Genomic DNA, 26040 nt, shown 5'->3' with positions numbered 1-26040 from the left:
TGTAGTCGCGGCCGGCGCGGGGCACGGCGGGAAGGGCGGGGCGAGGCTGTCTCCCTAGCAGAACCTGGAAGTGGCGTCACGGGGCGCGCTGACGCCACCAGACGGGACCGGCCCTCGGCCGGGCTCCCTCCGGCCTCAGCGGGGCGCAGGCGGGGGCCGGGGAGGGCGGCTGCCCCGGCGGAGGGCGGCAGCCCCGCCGCGCCTCAGCGGCCTCCTCGGGGCGGGGGAAGGCGCCGCCCTGAGACCACGGCCCGCCGGGCCCGGGGAAGGGCCGGGGCGAGGCCGCCGCCGCCTCTGCCTGCCCCACGGGCCTTACCGGGGCGGGGCCCCGGCCCACGGGGGCTTCGGGCCGCGTGTGCCGCGTCTGGCGGGGAAAGGCGGAAGGAGCGTGAGTCGGTGAGGAAGGCGGAGCTAAAACCGCCGCCGAGGGCCGGACAGGGCTGGGGCAGGTGCCTTGGGAAACCGGGCACGCGGGGCCACGGTTGAAGAAGTTAACGTGGGAGCCTGCCCTCGGCGGCCATCGCGCCGGCAGAGCCGGGGCCGGAGCCTCCTGCCCCCGCCGTGAGCGGGCCCGGGTGCGAAGCCTCCTCTAGCGCTAGTCCGCGCAGCAAGTGACGGCAGAGCGCTGTCGCCTACCGGCCTTCACGTACCGCTCAAACTCCGCCACTTGTGCACAGCCCGCTAAGGTATTGAGGCAACACCTGCTGAAATCTCTTTTTTTTAACTTCCCTTTCTTAGCTTGCCAACTTTACAAAATCGAGTATTACAGTCCAGAGTCGGAGTTGCTTAATTGGTGGTGACTAATTGTGAACTCCTCATTTCCTGGACACTTCAGTCATGCATTCTGATTTGTGGAGGCAGTATGGACATAATTCCATGCTATATGACCGCAGTACCTACATACAGAGTCCAAAGTCGAATGAGGAAATGAAGTTTTAAGTGCCTCAGCCTGGTACTAACCTTTACTGAATACTTTTGACTTGCGTTTGTTTGTGCCTTGGCCTCTATCATCTGTAAAAGTAATAAACACCCCCTTTCCAGTCACAGTGGTGGTGTGAAAACAAGTTAATTAATAACAGACAATAGTAGTGTTTACCACTGGAAATCACCCCAAAAAAATTAATCATTGCTTTTGAGCAGGGTTGGACTAGTTTGTGCTCTGTAAAACAGGCCAGCATATACACACCAAATGGCAGAGAGGAAAAATGAGCCAAACAACAGCTTATTGGGCAAGAGACCCTTTTTGTTTCCTCAGCAAGCAGGAAAAAGCACTGCATGGGTAACAGAAAGACAGCCTCCTTATGTACAAGGTGAGAGTTCAGCAACAAAGCTGTGTAATGGATCCTGCCTCATTCTACCTTGCTAATGTTGTAATGGCGGACACGTAAGAAAAAAAAAAAAATACATGAGAAAAATCCACTGAGGTTTATAGAAACCTCTCCCAGGGCAGGAGAGCCTCCCCCCTGCCCCCCCAGCTGACAACATTGGAGGCTGAAGAGTACAAGGGGAGGTAGAGCTTTTACCTGCCCTTTTCTTACTCTCACACAAGCATCTGCTGTCAGAAGTGGAGGCTGAGTACCCATAGACCTTCGTTCTGATCCAGTATCAGCTCCAGTTCTCCCAGAGGATGGCTCTGGCTCTGGCCCTGGGGTGCTCCAGGGACCTTCCAGAAAATGCCAAGATGCTTCTGATGGTGGGTTTGTAAAGAAAACGATTGTGCCCAGGACACAGGATGGAACCAGTCCTGTGGAAAGACGCTGGGAGAAAATCAGTGCCCTGAGCAGCTTAGATGTGCCTCAGCCCATGCCGCAGCTGAGCAGTGGGCAGGCCCCTGCTAGAGAAACAGAAATGGAGTAAAATTCTGGGTACAATTCTTCCCTTTTGGCCAGCAGGAAATAGAAGGGCTTGTAGACATCTTAACTGACTCCAGGTTTGCAGAGGAGTTTAGGCAGCTGGACAAGACTAGGACAAGGAGGAAGAAAGAGGGTTTCTGAAGCTTGTGGCCTGCTGTGATGAGGCTCCTTCCCCGCACAACCAGTCCCTGCATACAGAATAGCACTGAGGTCTGCGTGTAACTCACGATATCTCAGTGATAGCTTTCTAATTAAATTCTCTTTCCCACAGCATCTCTCTCCATGTCAAAATTTAATCTGCAGGCAGTATGGCTACGGGGGGTGGGGGGTGGGGGTCTTGTTGTTGTTTTAAATAACTGCATTTATTCTTCCTTTCCACAGAAAGGGCAGTGAGGCTCCAGGAGCACCTACCCAGCTCTGCAGGGGCTGCCAGGACCTGCTGTTGCTCCTGTGCAGCCAGTCCAGCTGGGAAGCAGGGGATAGCAGCCACCACAATTGCAGGCAGTCACACATCCTTTCCTCTGCCAGTCCCCCTGGCACTGCAGCATCTGTCAGACATGCACAGGACTCAGATCTACAGAGCTTCCAAAGGCCAGAGCCGCACAACCAGCCAGCCCAGCTTCTCTTCTGATCAGGGACCTCTGTTATGTTATCTTACACATAATCACACTGAGGTTTACTCTAAGAGGTCAGTTGTTATGCTCAAGATAAAACTTGGTAACACTTGTTTCTGTTCAACACTACCACACATGCAAACACGGTGGCATCTTTCAGCCCCAATGTCCCACAGTCACGTACGAGGCTGTTTTGCGGCTCTGCTTCCACTCCTTGAATTACACTCAGTGTAGCCAGTGGAAACCAGCTTCCAGCATCTCATTTAGATGGCTGCCCTGTGCGCAGGGCTGGTGGAAAGCTGGGGACAGGAAGGAAAGGCCAGGCCTCCAGACGGTGCCTCCAAGCTGAAGTAGTGCTGCACCCAGACATCATCATCTCAAAATAGACCCGACTGCAACACTGCAGCAAGCGCCAGAGACCACATAATGACACGATACAGTGCGGGTGCAGAGGGGAGGAAAAGTATATTTAGCAAACTATTTCCTGATACTGTTCCCCTCCTGTGAGAACTAAGTATTTAAAACAAACGTTGTGGGCAAATAAACGCTGCCCTTCAAAGCAGACAAGACATTTCACAGAAGCATGGGAACATGTAAGGAAGGGCCATCAGGAGGTCTCCGGTCCAGCCACCTCCTCCCAGCACGGCCACTCAGAGCAGGATGCTCTGTTGAATTTTGTACCGAGATCTTCCCTTGACCACCCTCTTGGTAGAAATTTCTTTTCTTTATATCGAGTCAGAAGTTGCTATGTTCCAACATGTCCCTGTTGCCTCTTGTCCCACCCCTGTGCGCCTCTCAGAGTCTGGTTCCACCTTCTCCACCCCCACCTGTTAGGCAGCTGTAGGCAGCAGCAAGACCTCTCCTTAACCTCTTCTAAAGCCCGAACAACCCCCCTTCTCCCAGCCTCCTCTTGTAAGCCCTGTGTTCCATTTCCTAACACCTGCGAACAGCAAGAGGTACAGAAGCATCACCAAAAAAAAGTGAAATGGGCAAAAAGTGAGTTAGGAAAGTGAGTGAGCAAAGTGAACTGGTGGCAGGACCCATCCTGACAAGAACCGTGTGACAGTCTTCCAGGGGTGACAGCCTTCCAGGGGTGACAGCGTAACCTGTCATTAGATTGGGTGCAGTCGGGGAGCACATGCCACCAGGAGGAGACAGGACGATGGGCATGGCACCAGCACACTGTCCCTGCAAGCTGCTCTTTTTAAGATTTTAAGATTTGAGCAAGGAGGCAGGAAGAGCACCTTGAGGTCAAGCAACGGGCTGGAGCTCAGGCAGGTTGCAGGCAGGCATCAGGGTCAGGCCAGTCAGACCAGTAACACTGGGCTGACTGCTCCAGCAGCCAGAAACACCCACCATTTCCCAGACAGTAAGGCAGGGAACTTCACAGCCAGAATTTCGGTATCCAGGACTGACGGGGCCTACGCTCTGCTGTGTACCACCTCCAGAGAAGCAGGCTGGAAATACAGCATTTTGCATCTACAATTTAGCAACTCATCACACAAATTTACCAGAGAAAGTTCAGCTCAGCTTGGCTCGCCTACATACGGAGCAGGAAGAAAGCACGGGAGAGCAGAGCGTGGGGACAGCACATCCCAGGAGGACCTGGAGGTGGCAGTGGTGTTGCGCAGGTCTGGGTCAAGTTCCCTTCCACAACAGTCAGGGCATCCTGTGGCAGCACAAAACCGCAGGCTGAGCGCAGTACAGGAAGGAAGGAGCCTGGCAGGGCAGTAGGGAAGGGAGCAGCACACTTGCCTGCTCTCCTACCTACTCTGGGCTCCAGACGTGCCCGTGCAGCTCCTTTACCAACATCACACAATGGTAATTTTCAGTTCCTGGGTTTGGTACTCCCGTGCTGGCTTTGGGACTCAGGAAATCAGAGAGGAGAAGCCAAGCGGACAACAGAAATTTTTCCCAGTCACACCAGACTTTTCTCGCTACCTAACTGCATCAACTCCCCACCTGCCAGTGACCCACTGAAACTACTAACAACTGGCCCATAGAACTGAGCTAAGGGAATGCGCAGGCTGGGAAGCAGCTGACAGAGAAGTGCACAGAAGTACCCTACAGCACCTAGTCCAGAGCCAATGCTAGAAAACTGGCTTGTGGATTACAGGTTTCCTGTGTGACGTGACCCTGGACAGGTCACTTCACCCAGGCCTTAGTGTCCGCCGCTGTACACAGAACGTGTCACGTTTAGCTGTCACAAGGATTGACTCATTGATGTCTAAGGCACTCGGAGATCCTTGGATATGGAGAAAAACCACGAAAAGAACAAACACTGTGGAGAGAATACCAACCGGAGAGAATACCAACCAGAGAGAAGAGCAAACACACACACATGCTCCTACCCACCAACTCCACACGGCACATGAGGTCCACGGTGTTTATAACACATGTAGTACAGACAAGGTTATCTTTCTACTGATAGAGACAGAGAGGAGAAAGATACCAGAGATAAGTCTATCAGGGTATTTCTGAACAGTGTTCCCAAAGGATCTCAGGATGAACTTGCTTCCACTAGGAAGGATCAATTGTTTGCTCTCAGAAAGGCCACCCAAATACTGGGCAATACAGCTTTTAGGCCAGAAAAACCACAGATGAGACAGGTTGTGATTTGCAAAGCCACCTGATTGCAGCAGCTCTGTTTGTTGCAACTTTGCATGCTCCTTCTTCTTACCCTGATTCAGGGATCTTAGGACTTCTTGCCCTAGGCTGACCAGTGATGCAGAGGGACAAGAAATAATGGAGCCAGTCTCTTCAGTGCCTTGTAGCCATCGGTGGCTTCCAAGCAGTCCTCTGCTCAAGGATGGGAAGAACAAGTGGAGATGAAAGCCATTCTCTCCCATATCCATCTACCTCCCCACAAGAGCTTTGGTCTTTTTAACTGGGATAAATTTCAGCACCAAGTCTGACAGGCCCAGCAGCCCTCGGCCACACAGTGGCTGTACACATTATCACTCTGTCGTTTGGATGTAAACAGGGACAGCCAGCATGGTGCAGGGGCCATCCGAGGCAGTCTGCAGTTCTGCCAGGGCCAAATTGGATGCAATGCTGTTGGGCTGCCCAGGAACAACAAGGTCCGAGTCAGCAGCTCCCGCCCCACCAACCACGATGGACAGGACTGCGTCTGACTCCTGGAACGGTTCTTTGTTAGGGCCACCTTCGGGCAGGCTTTCCCCAGTGACACTGTCCTTCAGCTCTGCCAGACCCAGCTGGTTGGGGAGGGAAAGGCCTGCCTTGCGCCCCCGCACCACCCGCTTCTTCTGGGGCTTCCTGAGCTGCAGGTCTTTGTCCTTGGGTGAGCCCAGCCGGCACTTGTGGTCCTTCATGTACTTGTGGCGCGTGAAGCCTTTGCTGCAGGTGGGGCAGCGGTATTTGTAGTTGCCAGTGTGCGAGCGCTGATGCTCTATCATGTGGGCTCGTCGGCTGAAGGACTTGTTACAGTACTGGCACTTGTGGATCTTCATCCCTGCACAGAGCATCGGAGGAGAGAGAGCTCAGTTAGAGACCCTGCATCAAAATGCAGATCTTCAGGAAAATCTGCACCGCACCAAGGGAGTGCATGACAGCTTCATCTCCTCTTCCAAGAAGATGGTTCCCCAATAAAAGCATGAAACAGCCACCTCCCCACCCAAGAAGCCTCATTCTTTTACAGCTTGCTAATGAAAACAAATCAAAAACCCCATGGTCTAAAGAGACATTGTGCGAGGCAAATTTGCAAGAAAAGGGTGAGCAGCTACATCTTGAATGTCTGTTTAGGATGGGCTAAAACAATAGTTCTTGCCTCAAATAAGAGGATTAAAATATCACCAGAAAAAAATGTCAGGTAGTTGTGATGAAAATGCAAAAGTGTTAAACTCTGGTATTTTTCAAGTGTATTTGGTAAGTAAAAAAATTTCACTTTTTTTTTTTTCTCCCAAGTATGGGGATGTACAGTCTGAAACAAACCATCCATTGCACTGTCAGCACAGTCCCATCTGATGGCACTCTGCAGGGCTTTAGACATGACAGGCATGAGAAAAGACTTTCAGTTTTACCCCGAGAGAAAAGACAGAACGTTCCCTAGGGCATGGGAATAAATTATTTGCCTTTATTAGGAGTGGCAGCATTGGCTTTGGAACACAGAGAGAATGGAATCAAATCCCAGAAGATCTCATTTTGGGAAGGAGTGGTCAGAGCACTCTGGATATTCATTTGATAGCAAACACACTGAGTAATCCAGCTCTGCTTTTGCATCTTGCCAGCAGGCCCTGCCTACAGATTTATATTGCCTTAGAAAACAGCCCAAAGCTTAGACACAGCTGTAAATGCAAGCTCACTTACCAGGCTTGCATCAACACAGATAAAAAAATCTAAAGCTAATAAATGATATTAAGAATTTAGGTCTGTATCTGGGAAACACTGTAGCACACTCGGTAGAAAATTCTCTCACAGAAAACTACACAGTAGCTGTGTTAGCTGAGCAGCGGGTGGAGGGACACCACAGGGAAAGGACCTGTAGGGAACATCCTGCGCTTCTGGGGATATAAAGCAGACACACTTTCACAGTTTGCTATCTCCTGTTTCTCAGGCTTACTGCTTCTCTAACACACTCCTGCAGCACCACAGCAAATCCCAGCCACTTCATTCCCAACCACTGGCGGTATGGGCAGAGCTGCACTTACCCGAATGGGACAGTATGTGAGCCTTCAGCTTGTCAGGCCTGTTGAACTCTTTATTGCAGCCCGTGTGGCTTCTGTAAGAACAACAAATGCTGGTGAGCAGCATGAATCAGCTGAGGATCGATGTATAAATGGATCCTGGACCATAGAGATTCACAACCCAGGTCCCTGGGTGCAGTCACAGTAGGAGCTCCACTGTTTCAGCCCTTCTGGAGAGGGGCAAGAAATAAACAGGCTGCTACAGGGACACGTGACTTCTGGCCTGTGTCTCACTATGAATGCTCCTAAAAGCAGCAGGTTCAAGATCCTGGCTGGAGACAAATACTTTGGAAGGAGCTACAAGGTGGTTGGAGCAGGGAGAAACCAGTCAGTCTTGGCTATCTCAGAAGGCCCATGGCTGTGCCATGGATTTAGGAATGTACCTTATAAACCTGGGTTTCCCTGGCTCATACATTAGCTCCTATGTTGCCAAGTGATTTTCAAGACATGGCAATCCGGGAGAGCCCATCATTCAGGCAGCCTTGTGCTTTTTGGTCAAATAATACTCCTTCTCTTCCCCAGTGCTCCCCAGGTGCAACCCCGCCAAGCCTCCCATGTAGGCAGGCATTATTTTACAGGGCTTGATGAACTGAGATGAAATGATGTGGCCCCACAGGAAGACAATGACAAAGAACTGGGACTTCTAGGTTCCCAGGTCAACAGCATGCAGCATTCCTACCTCCCCATGCAGCAGTGGATTGGCACCCTAGGGTACCTGCAAGAGACATTTGTTCCATCCCAAACCCCATCCCAACCCCATTAAGACATGCTGCCACGCTGGAGACACACTACGTACGAGAAGGGACATTTATATTTCTTAAAAGGCTCATGGATCAGCATATGTCGCTTGAGTTTGTCTTTCCGATTGAAAGCTGCGTCACACACTGAGCACTTAAAGGGCTTTTCACCTGGATAAAAAAAGAGACCAAGAGTCAGGGAGAGTCCAGTCACACAGGATTCACTATGGCAGCTGTGCCACTCTGCTTCTCTACAAACTTCCCCAAGCTTCCCTACCCTCCCTGATGGGCAAATGGATGAATACAATCCACACTGTGTGCTGCTCCTGCTCTCCAGGGCCAGCTTCCTTAGCTTCTGCAACTGCAGACAGTGGTGAAGCCACCTGTGTGTCCCACTTCTAATTGGTGCAGCACTGGGCATGAGGCTGAACCAAAACCATACATCTCCTGAACTCATGTTACTACAAATGACTCGTACACTCAACTCTATTACTCTTGGTTATCAGGAAAACAGCCAGGGCATTACAGCATGCAGCAAGGACTGTGATACAGAGATAACGAGCACTGCGGTACCAGGGGAGCCCGTACCCGAGTGGATGTGGGCATGCAGCTTGAGGTAGTGCTCCCGGCGAAAGAACTTCTTGCAGATCTGGCACTTGAACTTGCTGCCCCCACCATGCGTAGGGATGTGGCGGCGCAGGTACCTCTCGCAGGGGAACACCTGTTAATGCACAAAAACAAGGCTAAGAGCCAGCAGCACACAAGGGACATCACTGAGCCTGCACGGGCATGGGAGGCTGTATAGAAAGCAGAAGAAGCTCATGGTGACTGCTTTCTCAGAAAGGACACACTGAGAAAACCTACAGTTTTGTACAAGGAAAATAGAGACAGAGCTTTAAAAAACAAAAAAAACCCAAACAAAACCCAAAACCTTCTTATCCTTAAGAAAAATATAAGCTGAAACCTTGCTGCTAAATTTTGTAACACCATACTGCTGAGGACCAGCACCCCAGATGGATGCCCAGACTCCCACCAAAGCCAGCGGTAGGACAGGCTGGGCAAGGACCCCCAGTAGTTACTACCTTCCCACAGTGTTAACTTCAGATTGTGTTTCCCAATAATCTGTTACCAAAGGCTCCCATTCATGGTCTTTATAAAGCCAGTATGAATGGTTCCTTTTGCTAATGGGGATACTGGAAATATCCAAGTTAAGTGAATTCCTAATGAGCATGCTTCAAGCACAAATCTGAGGGTAGGACAGGAGAGCCAGGAGTTCTGTACCCAGGACTGTGCTCTCGCATCTCCAGAAAACAGCAATATTAGTACGAATACAAAGAGAAGTAAAAAATACAGTTGCAGATAATGGACTTTCAAGCCCCTATGCTGCATGCTGAAAGTCCCACCCAGGCTCAGAAGGGCATCTGTCACCTGGTGGGGGAAGTGGAGAGAAGACAGGTAAAGAAAGATGGGTTACTAACCATGGCAGGAGTGCGTTTCCCCTTCCTGAGCTACCTCAGTACAGAGTGGTCACTCCTTTGAGATTGTCCCTGCCCCCACTGCAGGATTTTCATTTCCTTTGCTACAAACAGAGGAGCAAGGGTCCAAATTTTAGTCTGGATTTCAAAAAATAATTTATTAGAATTCAAACCCCACAAAATTCTGCCCCTCAAACCCCTTCAGGGGCTGTGCTGAAGAGTGTATTTCCAGCCAAAACCTACTCGGGCATCATTCCAGTCCCAGTCATATCACTCAAACAGGTTTCTCTCTACCAAGGACACAAAGCACTCATCCAAAAGAGAGGAATGAGGGGGAACCCAGAGACATTGTTGCAACAGGAGATGAGGCCAGCAATGGAGGTGTACAAGCTCCCACAGGACCCAGGGCTTTCCATGCCCAACCCTTCCAGCCATAGGTAGCCAGGCATGGTGGGTCAAAGGCACTGCCGCCACTTTTTGGATTTCCCAAAACCAGCCTCGCTCCTCCTGGTATGCTTGCTTTTAAGAAATAAGGACAGCAGCCCAGTATGCAGTCCTGTGCTGTTGTGGGAATAAGGAAGCTCCCCTGACAAATTCTGTTCAGCAAATGGGACCCAGGAGAAAAGCCAGCACTTGCAGGGAGGAACATACTCTGCATGGAGAGGCCAGAGAGCTGGAGGTCAGGAGTGCAATCACCTCTGCCTCTCCAAAAAGCACCTCGTGAGCCTGCCAGTCCGTACTGAGGTAGGAAGGGAGAGGAAAGGGAGCCGAGGGTTCCCATCCCCCTGAGCCCTAGCTACATGTCCAGGACCAGCTCAGGCAGTGGTCACCCACCCACCTTCTGGCAGTGAGGGCAGGGAAAGTTGTGCGTTGCTGTCTGCAGATGGTGCTCCAGGGCTTCCGGGGTGGAGTACTTATTTACACACTTCACACATCTGAATGCAGAGAGAAAGGACAGAGCCTGTGAACAAGGCTACAACCAGCAAACCCCACACCGCAGGCAGACCCCAGGCAGGACTGCCCAGCCCATTCACCAGCCACCTTCCCAGTTGATTTTTGGTAGGGTCAGTTTGGTACAGACACTAACACCACCACCCAGGTGCTCTGAAACCTCAGCAACCCACATAACCAGATCACACTCACACTTAGCATCCTTCAGGAGGGGGAGATGCTGGAAAACTGGGTGGAGAAGCCTTTAAATAGCTAGTGCTTTTCCACACAGACTCCCATGGGAGTCTGAGCACATATTCCACATTCCTTCCTCATGGATACAAGCCCTAAGTAAGGACTTCACCTTACTTAAAACACCTCCTTCCATCTTCATTGCACAAAGACAGCAGCTCCCAGTGAAAGAGCTGAGAGTGGGGTCACAGCATAACAGCAGTGTTACCCATGGTTGGGACAGCCACAAGGCGACATGCTTCCATGTGGGGTCTCCTGCGCCTTACAAAGCTTCGGCTTACACCGCCACCTCTCTGAAACCACCTAGGCCCCCTCCATGTAACTCACCTGTTCTCACACATCCTGGCAGTATTTCTGCCAGAGACCTCTGCCAAAGCTGACTGATAATGGGCAACGGGGACATGCACCATCAACAGTGAATAATACAGAGGCACTCACACCATGTAAACTGCTGTGAAACCCTTTTTCCTTAGATCAGACTAAAACCTCCTCAGACAAAAGCAGAGCTCTGATCTCAAAGATCCCTACTAGCAAGCTGTAGGATGAAGCTCCACAGTGCAAGGATAACTAGAAATCATGGCCTATATGCAAGAAGTAGCAGATATTTATTCCATGAAGCTCCTAGGTGACTTCAGTATCTTCTGGGCTTCTTACTCTTCCTGTATGTCCCTACAGGTATTTCAAAAGCTCCAGAGAGCTCTTCGTGGAACTCCTCACCCTTTTCCTCTACACTAATAGAAAGGCTTTCCCAGGTAATAGATCCTTTCGCAGCAAAAGGATAGGAGACTTTTTCTGGGAACAGCTTCTACAACCCACACTCCCTTTGCTGCAGGTGTTTAAGAATTGCAGAAAACAGGCTGGGAAGGGGCTTCCTTGGGTCTCTGACCCAGCCCACCACAGGTTCAGCTGTGCCCATCTCACTCTTGAGTGGTGACAAGAGGACCTGCAGTAATGGGATCTTCCCACATAACTGATCCCAGCCTTTCACTGTCTTTCCAAAAGGTTCCTTGCATTCAAAGTGCTTGGCCTTAGCACCCTGGTGGAGGGGCCCCCCATTTGCCACCTGGGTGCCCAAAAGAATCGCGGCCACTGAACACACGGCCCCCTCTTCCCTCTAATGTCCCCACCACTCTCAGCCAAACACACTCTGCACCCACTCACTCCTACAAGCCTTGTGAGCACCGATTGCTACTGTACTTGTACACGGCCACGTCCTTCTTGGGGCTGTGCTGGGGCAGCAGGCTGTGGGAGTACTGGTGAACGCCCAGCTCATACAGGGAGGGGAAGTCCTTGCTGCAGAGGTGGCAGCGATAACTCAGCTCCTCCTGGTGGCTCTTGATGTGCTCAAGGAAGGACTCCAGCTTCTGGAAGGTCTGAGCACAGGTCTTCACCACACATTTGTACACCTGGGAGAAGAAGGGAGAGCAACTTCAGTGGCACACCATGGAAACAAACAGGGAAAATCCTCTGCCAACAGACAGAGCGGCCTTCCTTTTTCAAAATCGTTGCCATTGGGTAATTTACAGAAAGGGACCACTGCCCCTTGACCCACTGTGCTAGAGAACAGCTGAGCTGATGTTATGAACAAAGCAGCACTGTAGTTCCCAGAGCATCCCACCATGCCCACAGCCACACCAGCGCTCAGTCAGGGCACAGCAGTGAAACCCTGCCCTGCAGCAGGACACAATGTGGTGGTAAAATATCCCCTTCCTCTGCTGCCTTCCTCAGAGGAAGTGTCTTTAAAGAACAATGCAGAGCAGCTCAGCATCAATATGTGGCCAGCAGTTCCGGGTGAAGACAACAGCAGAACCTGCTGGGAGTTGAATGTTCTGCAAACACGGATTGTCAGGGCACTCCCCTAAGAAAGAAGTGGGGAGAAAGGGGTGTTGGTGTAAGCACCTGAAACCACTTGAGTGGGTGAGACCACAACACCCTAGTGGTGATTGTTCCATGACCTGAGAGCTGCCACCTACACTGTAAACTTTGGACTTTGCTTCTTTGCTTCTTCTCTAGCCACCCAAATCTGCTCGGCTGACTTCTCACTCAGCAGGGTGGAGGCAGCAGAGCTTTTCAAAGCCACCCAGACCACACAGCTGCAACCCAGACATGCAGAGAGCCGAGCTGCATAGGAAGCACTGGCAGCTTTACAAAGCAAGAGACTCAGGACAGACCCTGAGAGCTGGTGCACTATATGAAGCCCATCCCAATCTCACCACCAACACAGGGCACCCTCTGTCCCTACCTGCTCATTCTTGTGCTGTGTCATGTGCGATTTGAGCTGGAAATAGGTGTTGAATTTGCTGGGGCAGAACTGGCACTGGTAAGAGCTATCGATCAAGACAACCTGCTTGGCTTCCAGTTTGCCTGCCTCGCTCTCGTCCAAGGGGCTCATGTCTTGGGGCGGTGGTGCAGGGTTCCTTGAGGGCTGAGTCAAACCTGAAGAAAGGGAGAGAGAAAGTCACAGCCTACCATGAGACAGCTCTGAAAGCTGCTCTGCAAGCACCATGCTGCCAAGAGACACCAGGCCTGGCTCTGGGTCCAGGCTCTTCCTTCCTTTCAAAGACAGATTCTTTATATCAGATGAATCTTACTCTCTAATAGGGTAGTTTTAAATTTGTCTACAGATTATTAAGGGTTCTGACTACTCCATCTTCCTCTCCTTAACCCAGCCTCTTTTTCCAGGGACATAATTGTGCTCTGTGGAGCAGTCAGCAGAACAGGCCTCTGCCAGCAAACTGGAGCCAGATTTACTCCCATCTCTGGCAAGAGACGGAGGTAAGATCCAGCCAGTAGCTCACAGTCCATGATATCTGTGAAGAGCAGCTCCAGTGGGGCCTTGTCCTAGACATGACATTGTCACTGCGTTTCCTCCCGTCCTACCAGGACTGAGGCCACCAGCAGAAAAGGTATCCAGACACCATCTGCCAGCAGGGAGCTCTTCTGTGCCTCAAGTATTTTCAGTTGGCTGCTGGGGCCAGACCCAGCCCAGGCATGACTTGCACATTGTGAACAAGCCAGAGCACTGGGCTATGCTAAACCACTTGTCTGGCCACTAGACCAGAGCTGTCAAGTGTGGCTCATGCACTGCCAAAGCTGCATCTGCCAGGGAGTGAGAAGGGGGAAGACACCTCACCCTGCCCGCATGCACATACTGGCACAGTTTGGAGCCACTATCTCCACCAGCACCTGAATCCACTGCGTCTGGGTGTACGAAAGGATGCACCTGCCAGCTGGAGTCAAGCAAATGCAACTCGCCTCTCTAGTGTGTGCTGCTAAACCCCACAGGAGGAATGCAAACAGCATACACAGCTCCTGTCTCCCCTCCCTCCCTGTGTGGAGGTGCAGGAATGTGCAGACTCCTCACATCACTGCTCTGCCCCATGCACATGCCATCCCCAGGCAGCAAACCTGTGTTCTCCTCGTCCTCTGGCTGGTTGGGATTCAAGGCCATGACCTGCACTGTGATGGAGTTGCGGGAGATAGTGCACCCCAGCCCTGGAGGCCACACTTTATGGGTTTGCATGTGCTTCTTCACATTGGACTTCTGGGCAAAGGCTCGGCCACATACAATGCACTGGAAGGGCTTCTCGCCTGTGTGACTGAAGGCAGAAGGCACCATATCAGCAGCCAGCAGAGAAAGAAGGCAGCCCTCAGGCATGGACCGTCATGGGGTGGCTGCTGCAGGACTGCATTAGGCACTCTGCTTGGCAGATCAGCACCTGGGCCAGCCAAACAAGGGCTTTGAGACCTGATTAACCAGAGTAAGTGGATTGTGAGAGGCCTGGGGAAACAAGCCTGGTGCACAGAAAAAAACACTCACAACAAGGGATCAAAGGATCAAAGGAAGAAGTGGGAGAGGGAAACAGCTCTGCAGCAACACCAGGGCATTCACTGTTGGGGTCTCTGCATGGATCTTGGGGACCCCATCATGTTCTCAGGGGTATAACCCTTTTCTTCCCTGTCACCCCTCCCTCCCCTGCACACACGTCTCTTCTAGCTTGCAGTCCCCTGATCTCCCTGAATGTGCTCTCCCCTGTCCACAGCAGAAAGGCCTTTCTACTCTGCCCTTCTGCTTCAGGAGAAAGAGTGGACTCTAACACATGGAGTACGTCATGTGAAGAGTCCAGGCCAGGAAGGGGAGCAAAACCACCACTTGTTCCTTTTCATCTGTCCTGAGTCCGGCAGACTCTGCTGGGGAAAACTCTTGAAGATTTCAGCTGCCTCCTGACAAAGAAAAGCTCTCTTGTAACAGCTCCCTATGTAAGCCACTTGGCTTATGGTTTGCTAACACCAGCAAACATGAAGGCTGCAGCTTGCTAGGGAGGGAGAGTAGAGGAAAAGGCAGAGGCAACCAGTGGAGATGCTGCTGCTTCAGTGATCAGGTGACAACAGGTTTGGCTTTCAAAGTCTCATCAGCTAGGAAAACAAGTCTCCAGTCCCAGCCCATAATCAGCAAGAAGATTACATCCATAATGCAGCCTTCACCCCAGCCACTGGGGAGAAAGTGTCCTGGAGTGAGGGGGGATGAAGGATCACCTCCCAGCACAGCACAGATTCTGGGACATGACAAACACAAGGTCTACTGGACTTTGCAGACTCCCTCAGTAGAGCTGTGCCCACCTCCACCCTAGCCACTCTGCGGTGTCTGGGTTAGCACCACCGTTACCTTCTGATGTGCTGCTGCAGGTCAAAGTTCTTGGTAAAGGCCTTGTCGCAGTAAGTGCATTTCAGCTTGGGGGACTTGGGTTTGCCTGAAAGAGCAAGAGCACACACAGGAATGAGATCATGTGGCACAGCCCTATCCCCCCTGCACCACAGGGCCCTCAACCTAAGACATGTCTATTCAGGACCAAGAATAAAGGGCTTATGGAAGGGTAAGATCTGCCTGGCCAGTCTGCGGAGAGGTTATGGGCACAAACATATTTAACATAGCCTGAGCTAACTCTAGAAGTACTGAGGAGAGTAGTAGTGGAGGGGACAGGGCACCCCCTTCAGGCATTTAACCACTCCAGGGATCCTTCCAGCTGTGCTACAAAGCACCTACTTTAAAGGCATGTTGGGCATTGGGAAAAGACACAGGATTAGTGAGAAGGCCCCCAGTTCTGTCTCTCTCCTATGCACTCACCAAGGTCAGCCATCAGCCAGAGCACATGCATATTTCTCCCATCCAGAAGTTCAGTCAGTTACATCTTCTATCTACTATGATGGGATATAAACCAATGGAAAACAGCAGAACTGTGGGCTGTTCTAGGAAATTCTGGACTAAGAGCTGCAGCCTGCATGATCATTCACACTTCTGCAAGTAATCTCAAACCCCAGCATCTGTATGGTTGTAACTCCAGAGGCCCAAACTTCCTGGGGAGGAAGGCCATGTGGCTTTCCGCCACCTCACGCCTGGGACCTCCTTTGTCACTCAGCTATGTGTGCTTGCATCACACCAGCAATGGGCAGGCTCAGCCAGCAGAGGATCTGACACTCCTCCATCCTGTAATGGGGCATGCCCCTGTCCTGCCTCACCTGGGGACAGGCGTGTTTTCTTTACAGGCATTGAAACACAGGGCAGGGACCAGTCAGCTGGGCCCTTGAGAAGAGAGTCTTCAGGGCCAGGCCACATCTAGCCCACTGGCCTTGCAGCTGGGCAGTCTTCCTTGCGTTAGAACGGACCAAGCTCTAACACCTTACTTTGCAGGATAACCCCATTTCAGGTGTGATCCAATAAGCATGTAGCTGCAGAGATTTAGCACAAGCTCGCCCATGCAGTAGCACAGTGACAGTCCTTTCACATGCACTCAGAGGTGACAGACAAGAAGCACGTCCACGCTTTCACCTGCTCTTGATAGCTTTGTGCAGGGCATCATGTTCCTCCTCTGGAGCTGCATGCACAGCCAGTGCCGCCCCACAGAGCCCAGAGAGCCCATGGCTCAACAGTCCACTACAGGATAAGCACGGTGGCCTACAGGTTAGTGCAGGACAAATGCTATAAGGACACTTACCTTCCTGCAGCCCACCCTCACTTTTGCAGCGCCGACTTTTGGCAGCAGAGATGGAATCGAAACCAACCACACTGCCTCCTCCTGCACTGGTCAAAGGTGTGGGAGTGCTGGTGCTCTTGGGCTTGAACCCCTGCTTCCCAGGGCTGTACACAGGAGGAGAAGGGTACACAGGACTTTCCACACACTGGCTCGGTACCTGCAACAGTGCAATTTATCAATGGAAACAGGTTTGCTACACAGGGTTATACTGTGCCCTAACCTCCATCTCCAGCAACACTTCCCACACCAGGCTATTGCCTGGCTGAGTTTTCTGCCTCCTGCCAAACTGGATCAAATTTCTGGTTCACCAGTCCAACAACGTCTCTCTAACTAAAACTAACACCCTGCACAGTGTGAAAATCTCCTGCTGAACATCAAAAAAGTATCCAGCAGTTATTACAGCAGGAACAGGACAGCAAAGAAACACTCTGAAGGGGCCGTCTAGTCCCTCATTTATTGTCTTATGCCTAAGTATCCAACATCCCTGTCTGTTTCTGACCACTGGCACTTCCAGATCAGATGCTAGCTACAAAGATAAGGCCAACAAATCTATCACACCCAGTAGTTTCTGTTGTGAATGGCAATGCTAATGTGGAGGCTGCAAACAGCTGACCCACCCATAAATCCACCCCTGCCTGTGCCTCCCTTTAGAAAAAGCTGCCTTGTCAAGCTCATTGATATTTAGACTGAATTCTTCTCTCCACTTAAGCCTGCAGTGTGCAGCACAGTGCTCTATACCTCTCTGGGAGGTGAGCCCCTCAATTCAGTTCCCTTTCACTCCCAACTCCTGCAGGTATCCCTCAACCACAGCAGACATTCAGGTCTCCTAAGCCTGTGCCAGCCAAGTCCTCCCATCCCTTTTAACTGTTTCTCTTGCTCTCAGAATCCTCATCTTCTTGCTGATATTCTTCTGTTCAGCACCTTCTCCCAGAGGAAACAATCATTGTCAAATAACCTAACATATCTTCCCAGACTCTAATTCTGCATTTCTAGTCCAGGTGACTTCCGAGCAGTCTTGCTTGTTAGGAGAGGCCCAGGAGGACAGAGCCCCTGCAGTCAGCCCCTGGCCTTACCTCCATGGGCGGATAGGGCTGCATCCCCAGCGTCTGGATCTCCACCGTGCTGTTTGCTGCCATAGGAGCAGGTGTGCTGTACACTTCGACCACCCCGCTGCTGCCACTGCTGGGCTGCCCTGGAGCCCCCATGCTCGGCGGGGGAGGTGGTGGAGGCTGAGGAGGCGGTGGCGGCGGGGGAGGCGGAGGCGGGGGGGGCTGGGAGAGGTAGCCAGTCCCAGCGTGCATACTCAAGCTGCTCTAAAACCACAACAGGGAGAGACAGACAAGATGTTGAAAATGCAGCAGTGATGAGTTGCCAATCCCAATTCAAAATGGCACCTGCAGGAAGAGCAATGATGTCTTGACAGAATGCAGCACTGTCCAACTGCCAGGTTGGACCAGACTGTGCTGGCTTGCAGAGGCTTGGCATGACCTGCCAGTAGACATTGTCTCCTCCAAAACCCAAGCACTCGAGCCCCACTGCTTTTCTTGCTTTGTTTTTAAAGCTTTTAATCCTTCTGGTTACAAAGAACATTTTCAGAGCATAGGGAGTATACACAGTCTGGCCATCCCTGGGGAGAGCCCAAAACAACCATTCCAGGAGGAGAGGGATCCATGGAGCAAACTGACAAAGGCTTTGGAAGCCAACCATTATACAGGGGCTCAACAAAAAGCTGGAGAGATCACCTTACAAAGATTTGAGCATCCAGCACCAAGGACACCAGAAGAGAGCAGGCCCTGGAGTTATTCTGTCATTTATCCTTCACTCTTTCCCAAGCCTGGCTGTCACACTGGGATGGTGCCCAGGATTCAGCCTCGAAGCAGATCTCTAGAGTCTGATTGACCAACAGGACTCTCCTACTGTGCAAGCATGGCCCCATGCAGCAGGACTGCCCTGGCCCAAACTTGCCCCTTACCTGTGCCGGGGGCTGCACCGTTGGCATGGGCTGGTCCAAGGATGTAAAAGCAGACATGGCCGACATCAGTACCTCATCACTGACTAAGATGTTCCCCTGCACCAGGGTCTGAATCAAAGGCGATGGGGGAACAGTGATGTATGTAGAAATTTGCTGAAAGGAAAAAGGATGCATTGTGGACCACCAACAGGACAAAACAATAAACAAAAACAATGACACTGCTTTTTACTGAACCTGAGAGTCTCTGCTTTCACAGCCTCTGGTCAGCAGATGAGCCACAGCAATTATCTACTTTCAGCTTCCTGCTGAGTCCATGGTAGTTTCTGCCATAACAATAAGGCAGCTCCAGAAAAGTTCTTCAGAAAAGGAGGTAAAAAATATCACAGTGACTCAGAGAAAGTGGCCACTGGCTACAATTCAAATCAAGGTTTATTAAACAAGATCTGCAGGACAAACTGGTTACAGACAGGTTCAGGCCTTTCCTGGGTGCTTTCCCCAGCTAGGGAAGGTGGAGAACTGAGGGAGGCTGCTCTGGATGCAGATGGTGAACGTCAGGCTCATCTCTTCAGACTGGAGTCAGATTATAGGAGGGGAGGGAGGCTGTCTCATTTTCTGGGTGGAAACAACCCATGTTTGCAGCCCTGGGCAGCACCATCCACTGACACTACGTTAACTTGAAAAAAACAGTTGGTTTGAAAGCACTTCAGAAACCATCATGATTGCAGGAACAGTACGTGTCATGTACAAGGGACTTGCTCCCGAGTCTGTTGGGAAGAAGAGTTACTCCAGAGAGGATACTCCCTTAAGGCTCGTCACACTACATTATATGGGCTTGTTTGCAGAAAACTGAGAGGAGGGATGCAGGGATGAAGCTGCCAGACATTGCCTTCCTCTTCTGCCCAAGAGCCAGACCACGGCCCAGGGGACAGCAAGAGCCATTTCACCCTGAGCACTGTGCAGCGTGCACCCAGGCATGTGGCCAGCCTTCCAGCCTGTGACAGTGGGGCTCTTCAGTAGAACCAAAGTCTGGCTGTAGCACAGACAATATGAAACCCCTCCTGTCCTGAAAAAAGGGCTATCAGACACTCGTGCTGGAGGACACCTCACTGCAGAGGACCAGGAAGCTTTATCCATGAGGTCAAAAGCCAACAGGACCAGAACTAAGGCTCCTAGCAAAGAGGTCAGTCATGAGGCACCACTGGATCTAAAAGCATCACCCAGAGGTCCCCCCCACTCCCAAAACCATGGCGACAGAGCAGTAGAGCCTCTGCCTGCAGCACGGTACCTGCCGGCTGGCGCTTGGAGCCTGCTGCACCGATGTGATGGAGGGGGTGTACACACTGTTGGTGGCCAGTGAGACCGTGGAAAGAGAAGGGGCATTTCCCTGGCACTGCTCTCTCTTGTGGGTCATGAAGGCAGGCAGTGAGTTGAACTGCTTCTTACACTTCCCACAGAGGAACACGTCTTCATCATCTGCAATTAAGAGGACCAGATCACTGCTCCAGGCTTTCTTCTGCATTCCCCAGTGCTACACCTAACAACCACAGTCACAGGAAAACAGACGCTTTCTGGATCTTAGCACCTCAAGGACATCATCATTATGAGAGATCAGCTGCAAGGGCCAAACTGTCCCTCCCCACCAATCCCAAGCTATCCCTAAAGCCAACCGATGTGATTGAGCCTATCTCAGCCCTGCTCCCATATACGAAACCTGCCGTCTTCCTGTCATAACCTGAATCCTGTTGTCTGTCTTCTCATCCCAAAAACGTGAAGAACCAACCCAGCCTTGCTCTTGTAGCACCCTCTGCTTTTAGTCAAAACAGCTTCTTCCAAAGCACCTGCGTTATGCTGGCTGAGGCAGATTTTATTACTCAGGTTGCACAAAGGAAGGGAAGTAACTTGGATCAGAGCACAGAGTCAATGGCAGCTTGTGTCCAAAAGCCACCTGCCCCGCAAGACTACTGGTCTTTGGTGCCTCTGCTTGATGTTAGAAGCAGAAAGAAGACAACCCAGTTACCATGTCCTAGATGAAATTTGCAGCGTTAGCAAACGACACAAGCACACGCCATTTTTCACTTGATCCAGTTGGACTCACAAGGCTGTACCTCCTTGTCTGATTCACAGCCTGAAGCAGAAAATTTCTGGGGACACAGACTATAACTCCTCCAGGGGATAACTTGGTATCCACCCAGCGAGTCCCAGTCAAGCACTATGAGTGTTCACGTGCACATAAATGACTGGTTCCCATATTCATTCACACAGATGAGATACTCAATGACTGGAGTAGTTGTACATCCCCAGAGGATAAGGAATGGCTCATTAAATAAAAAATGTGAACAGTAACAAGCACTAGTGGCAGGGACAGCACCTGCTCCTTCCCTTCATGCCTTTATTGGAAACGCATGGTCAAGTCTATTGTCACGACCATCTCCAAAACCACCTCTGCTCACTTGGGCACTTGCCCTCTTCCTCCTGCTCTGCCTAGTCCTGCTGAGGGCTCACAACATTCACAGCAGCACCCTACACATACAGCTGTTGTCCCAGCTGTTCCAATAATCATGAGTACATGCTGTAGGAAGAGACGTGCAGCCCTCCTGTCCCCCTTCTCTCTCTCCCAGTCCTACCAGGACTCACCCATTGACTGGATGGCGGTGGAGGAGTTGACATTTTGAGCAGATGGATCCGTCACACCTCCTTGACCATCTAGTAAGGACTGCACAGCCAGCACTGTCTGATTATCCATTCCTGAAAGGAGACACAAGCATGGATGGTAAATTGAGCACGGCCCGAACATGGAGTGCTGGGAGCTCGCCCATGAGTTGTGGAGGGAAGCCCCTCACTGGCTGCTGCTGTCTTCTCCCACACAGCCACTCTCACCTTCTCATCCCCCTCTACTCCATAGCACTAACTGTCATATAAAGCAACACTCCCACCTGTCTCCATACACTCCTTTGATACAAGAAGAAAAAGGGAAGAAGGGCAAGGAAAGCCAAGAAGGCTTGGTTTCAGGCATTTGCTGCAGAGAGGAAAGACGCTTACAAACAGTGGGTATGAAAAGAGCTAAGAAGTAGATATTTGGGATGTGACAGGCCAGACAGGGTAACAGCCTGGGTGGATCTGCCTGGGACACAGCGTGACACAGCACAGACAAGCACTGAGCTCAGTGAAGACAAAATCCTTGGTGTGCAGCAACTCTGTCTCAGCAGCACTGTTAGAAATGCCTCCCTGTTTTCAAGACAAGCATTCCCAGATCTGATCAGACACAGGTCTATGAACTACAGGAGGATTTAGCTATAGCTTTACGAAGGAAATATTAAGCATGGTTTCCTGGGAGAGATGCTGGGCGGTCCACTCAGCCACCAGCTGCCACCCAGGTTCTGGGACATGTGGGAGAGCAGGACCGTGGCTCCCCCAACTTCCAGGACTGTGGTCCTCCACAGGCTCCTCTCAAGCAAAAGCTGCCGGTTGGTCTCTTCCGGACTCCATAAGAGCACACACCTAGCCAGATTTGTTGTCAGAATCGTCTCACTTGCTTTGGCACAAATATTTTTTGCGACAGCTAAAATGTTCTAAAATATTCCAGATAAATACAGGAGATGAGGACTGCTCATGGAGGGAGACAACCTAGCCAGCAGCATGCAACCGGTGGATTAAGCCCAACACACTCTTTCTTTTTATAAATCAGATGTAAAGACACATGGAACAATCTGGCTATGGAAAAAAAAATAGCAAAAATGGGTGATTTTTATGCACTCCTCCCTACCGCTCCTTTATGACAAGGAACCCACGAATAAAACAAATGGCATGTCAGGGTTGTATGTTATACCTTGTGGACTAAGGGAGAAAAGAAAGGTGGGGGGTTCTTAGGTTGCTTTTCACTTTTCTTCAAGATCTTTGCAAAACAAAACTGTAAAGCTCTGAACTCAGAATTATGTGCCACAGTAAAAAGAAAATCTCTCAGTCCGATCATTTCCAAGCAGTGAGGTAAGGATAGCTCCCGACGAGAGGTCGCTCAGCAAACATCACCAGGAAGGACAGTGAAATGCCGTAACAGTTCACAGCATAAAGGAACAGTGCAGCAGGAGCAACCAGCATTGCAAGTTCCTCTTGTAATTTTAAAATTTCTCCTAGACAACCGGGATATTACCTTCCTGATGGGGAGTACCCATATAATCCATGGCATTTTAAAGTTATCCTAAATACTCATTTCTCCTGCAATCTCCAGTGTGAAGCAAGTAACATTAAGACTCTGTGAACACCTTTTTCATCATTTCACCAAGAAGAGGTTGCAAACACTGCACATGCCCCTGGGAGAGAGGAGAGCACCGTTCTTCAGCTGCTGGGAAGCATAGGGCACAAGCAGCTACTGGAAAGCAGCAGATCACACTACTTCACACACTACTGTAAAATTACCACCATGCCTATGGGAACTCTTTCACATAAATCACACAAGGCACAGCAAAGCTGCAGGTCCAGTTCTGCAAGCGTTCCCTTGCGCAGAGAGCTGCAACCAGCCCTGCAGGACAGCCCCACTGGCAGAACACCGCTGGAGCACTCCTTGGGTGGATCTTCTCACACAGACCAAAGCCCTGCTTTAAAATATACCTCCTCTTGTACAAATAACCTCCTGGTCAACTGCAAAGGCAGCGCTGCAGGCTCTTGTAGGCACATCCAAACCAAAGAGTGAAATGGAGCAGCCCTTCTTCAGCAGAAGTAAGCTAGCAGGATGCAAACGAAAAAGGGGGATCAAAAATTCACGTTAAGTATATTATGGGGAGAATTAAGAACCGTTTGCATCAAGAATGCCACTCTTGATGTGCTCAGCACTGGACAACTGGGTTTCCTTCTGACACGTAGCCAGATCTTCCAAGCAAAAAAGCCAGATGATTGCCTTGATCCCTCTAGCAGGGAGAAGCTTAAGGAGAGGCCAAGACCTGAAGACAGGCGACAACAATGCAGCAACATTGTCAGTGTTGCATCCAGCCTTCTGCCAGAGAAAAGCGGCCCAGGACAACAGAAATAGTCTGCTCTTCATTCATTTGGCAATTCACACAAATGCCCACAGGCTCCCTGCAGTTTCACAGGCTAAATGCACACCACCACACTTAACACAGAGTGAAATCACCAAGTTCAAGGTTTAGTAACCCATGAAAACAAGCAGGCAGAGTTACTTGGTTACACGGATGCCATTCGCGGCCATCCACAGACTCCAGAAGAAAGCTTTGGATCGATCCTGCACTGATTACAGCTGGCACCGGTCTGCAGGACGTTCTTCACAGTCATGAAACCTAAGAAAAAAGCCATCTCTTCTCTCCTGATGGCAGCAGGCCTTCCCCAGAGCCTGACAAAAACAAGGTGATTTGGGAAAGGCAGGATAAAAGTACAAGACTACTGATTTGCACTTTTTTTTCCCCTCTTTCAAATTTCTCTCAGTTAAAGATGAAATAAGACCGTCCATTTCACCCAGGTGCTACTTTTCCCTCATGCCCTGAATTTCATGCATTGAGTTTTTTCTGCTGACACAAGCACCAGGTGCTTTAGTGACAGGCGAAAATGCACCTCTGCCCCACAGCACCCGCTGAGAACACAGCTGCTCTCAGCACGGCACACGAATGCCAAGTCACCATCGACTTGTAATCGAATCAACAAGACAAAACAAACAAGCTCAGCTACTAAAAGCTGCCAATTGTTGTGGGCCTAAAAAAAAACCCCCACGCTTTTTTCTTAATTTGCTAAAATGTTTTGCTCTCCTGAATTCTGCAAGGAAACCCACACAATGAGGAGCTGACACAAAGAGCAAATAGGGAACCTGATTATACACTGAGTGCTGTCAAATGCGCCAAGTAACCTGACAAAATAGAGAGAAACATTTCTTCTTTGCTCTTCTTTCTGCTGCTGTGATCGCAGGTGCTGTTTGCAAAGTATAGGGTGACGATCCCAATGCAAGGCCTTCCAGTCAGTGGCATCCCCCCACGTAAAGGAAAACAAACGTATGAGCCAATTTAGGAAATAAATGCCTTGTGAAGTAGTTTTCCTCCAAATGGGCTGGACCTGAGCTCCGTGTCAGCCTGCCACAGCTTAGCACATCCAGGAGTGCCCCTCGGCTGGCACCTGCCTGAAACACACCGTGTCCCAGCGCTAAACTGAGATGACTGTGAGTGCGACCCGTTCGCCGGTACGGCAGACAGGAGCCGGGCGATGCTCTGGCTGTAAGCACGGACCCCCCACGCTAACACACACAGGCAGGGGCCAGCACCCACCCGGGGACCACCCCCAGGGCAGGCGGGGAGCACGGCACATCGGTGGGGCCGGCAGCGTGAGCGCCGGTGTGTGGGGAAGACGGGGGAACCCCCGCATGCAGGACACGAGGGTGCCCACCCGCACGGCGGCGTCCCAGCGCGCTGGGCACAGGGACGGGGAGCGCCGGGAGGGCGAGGGGCACACGAGCGAGGGGGCTGCCCTGGGGACTGGTGATCCCGTTTGCCGGACGCAGAGGCGGGGGCGATGGGAGCGCCCCAACGTGCAGGGCACAGGGGCAGGGGGGCGACGGGGCGCCCCGGGGCACGGGGCTAACGGGGGCTGCCCGGTGCACAGGGCACCGGGATGGGCGGCGCGGGGATGCCCCGACGCACAGGGAGGGGGTGGCACAGGGCCCGGAGATGGGGGACGGGACGGGAGGCGACAGGGGTGCCGCCGGGGACGGCGAGGGGAGCCCCGGGCTGCCGGCGGGGGATGCCCGCTGCGGTCCCGCCCCGCCCGCCGCCGCGCGGGGCCGCTCGCGCCGCCCGCCTGCCCCGGGGCCGCGCCGGTGCGCGCCGCCCGCCGGGAAAGACGGGGGGGGGGGGGGGGGAGCGGGGCATGGCCCCGCGCTGCCGGCAGCCCCCCGCTGCCCGCCGGGCCAGGCCTCGCGGGGCGGCCCCGCCGCGGCCCCTCGTGCCACGCGGCGGCGGGGGCAGCGGCGCTGGGCGGGGGGGGGAGCGAGGAGAGGCGCATCCCCGCTGTCGGCCCGGCGTGGCCCGGCTGGGCCCGGCGCGGCGGCCCCGTTACCTTCCAGCGCCTCGAAGATCGCCTGCGCCATCTTGGAGCCGGGGCGGCCGCGACCCGCCAGCCGGAGCGGGCACCGGGAGCGGCGCCGCCGCCCGCCGCCAGGGGGCGCCCTCCGCCCGCGCCGGGGAGCGGGCGGAGGGGGGGCGGGGGGAGGGGGGCGGGGGGCGGCCCGGGGGCCGGTCCGCTGCTCTGGGCGGTGACACCCCGGCGCCGGCGGCCGGGCCCGGCGGGGGTCTGGCGCTTAACTAGGGCCGCGGCGGAGCGGCGCCTCTAGCAGCGCCCCGCGGGTCCGCGGAGGCCGGGCCCCGCCGAGAGGGGCGGGAGCGGCCCGGCGGCCGCACCTGCCCCGGTCGGGCTCCCGGCGCGGCGCCTGCGAGGGCCCGCGGAGCCCCCGCCCCGCGCCTCTGCCGCGGGAGGGCCGCGCC

At 52.4% G+C, this 26040-nt stretch overlaps 1 protein-coding gene across 4 annotated transcripts; it reads right to left on the bottom strand.

Annotated features, from left to right (window-relative positions):
- Positions 1 to 4839: 4839 nt before the first annotated feature.
- ZNF341 (zinc finger protein 341) lies at positions 4840 to 25847 on the bottom strand. Of its 4 annotated transcripts, XM_069807505.1 has the most exons (16): positions 25616 to 25847; positions 23174 to 23286; positions 21203 to 21313; positions 19854 to 20041; positions 18569 to 18721; positions 17670 to 17909; positions 16558 to 16753; positions 15231 to 15315; positions 13973 to 14163; positions 12807 to 13000; positions 11762 to 11970; positions 10221 to 10317; positions 8496 to 8628; positions 7967 to 8078; positions 7135 to 7205; positions 4840 to 5939 (listed from the first exon to the last, which is right to left on the bottom strand). In XM_069807505.1, the coding sequence occupies exons 3-16, from the start codon at positions 21309 to 21311 to the stop codon at positions 5425 to 5427; spliced, it is 2493 nt and encodes an 830-aa protein (XP_069663606.1). In that variant the 5' UTR covers positions 21312 to 21313; positions 23174 to 23286; positions 25616 to 25847; the 3' UTR covers positions 4840 to 5424. The 4 variants fall into 4 exon arrangements, with proteins under 4 accessions (XP_069663606.1, XP_069663598.1, XP_069663587.1 ...); XM_069807497.1 differs by lacking the exon at positions 23174 to 23286 and having other exon boundaries at positions 25616 to 25771; XM_069807486.1 differs by lacking the exons at positions 23174 to 23286; positions 25616 to 25847 and having other exon boundaries at positions 21203 to 23135.
- Positions 25848 to 26040: the final 193 nt, after the last annotated feature.

The sequence above is a fragment of the Haliaeetus albicilla genome, chromosome 2, assembly GCF_947461875.1.
Source record: "Haliaeetus albicilla chromosome 2, bHalAlb1.1, whole genome shotgun sequence".
In the NCBI taxonomy this organism is placed as follows: Eukaryota; Metazoa; Chordata; class Aves; order Accipitriformes; family Accipitridae; genus Haliaeetus; species Haliaeetus albicilla.
This window is presented reverse-complemented; position numbering and strand designations above follow the sequence as displayed.

What these genes read in the sequence shown, in the direction of transcription:
- ZNF341 (XM_069807486.1), bottom strand. Translation starts at nt 21,362, where the DNA reads ATGTTCGGGCCGTGCTCAATTTACCATCCATGCTTGTGTCTCCTTTCA. An exon ending in AGCCCTATCCGCCCATGGAG is followed by an intron (nt 16,754 to 17,669) that starts GTAAGGCCAGGG and finishes GCACTGTTGCAG; the next exon opens with GTACCGAGCCAGTGTGTGGA. An exon ending in TCACATACTGTCCCATTCGG is followed by an intron (nt 5,940 to 7,134) that starts GTAAGTGCAGCT and finishes TGCTCTGTGCAG; the next exon opens with GGATGAAGATCCACAAGTGC.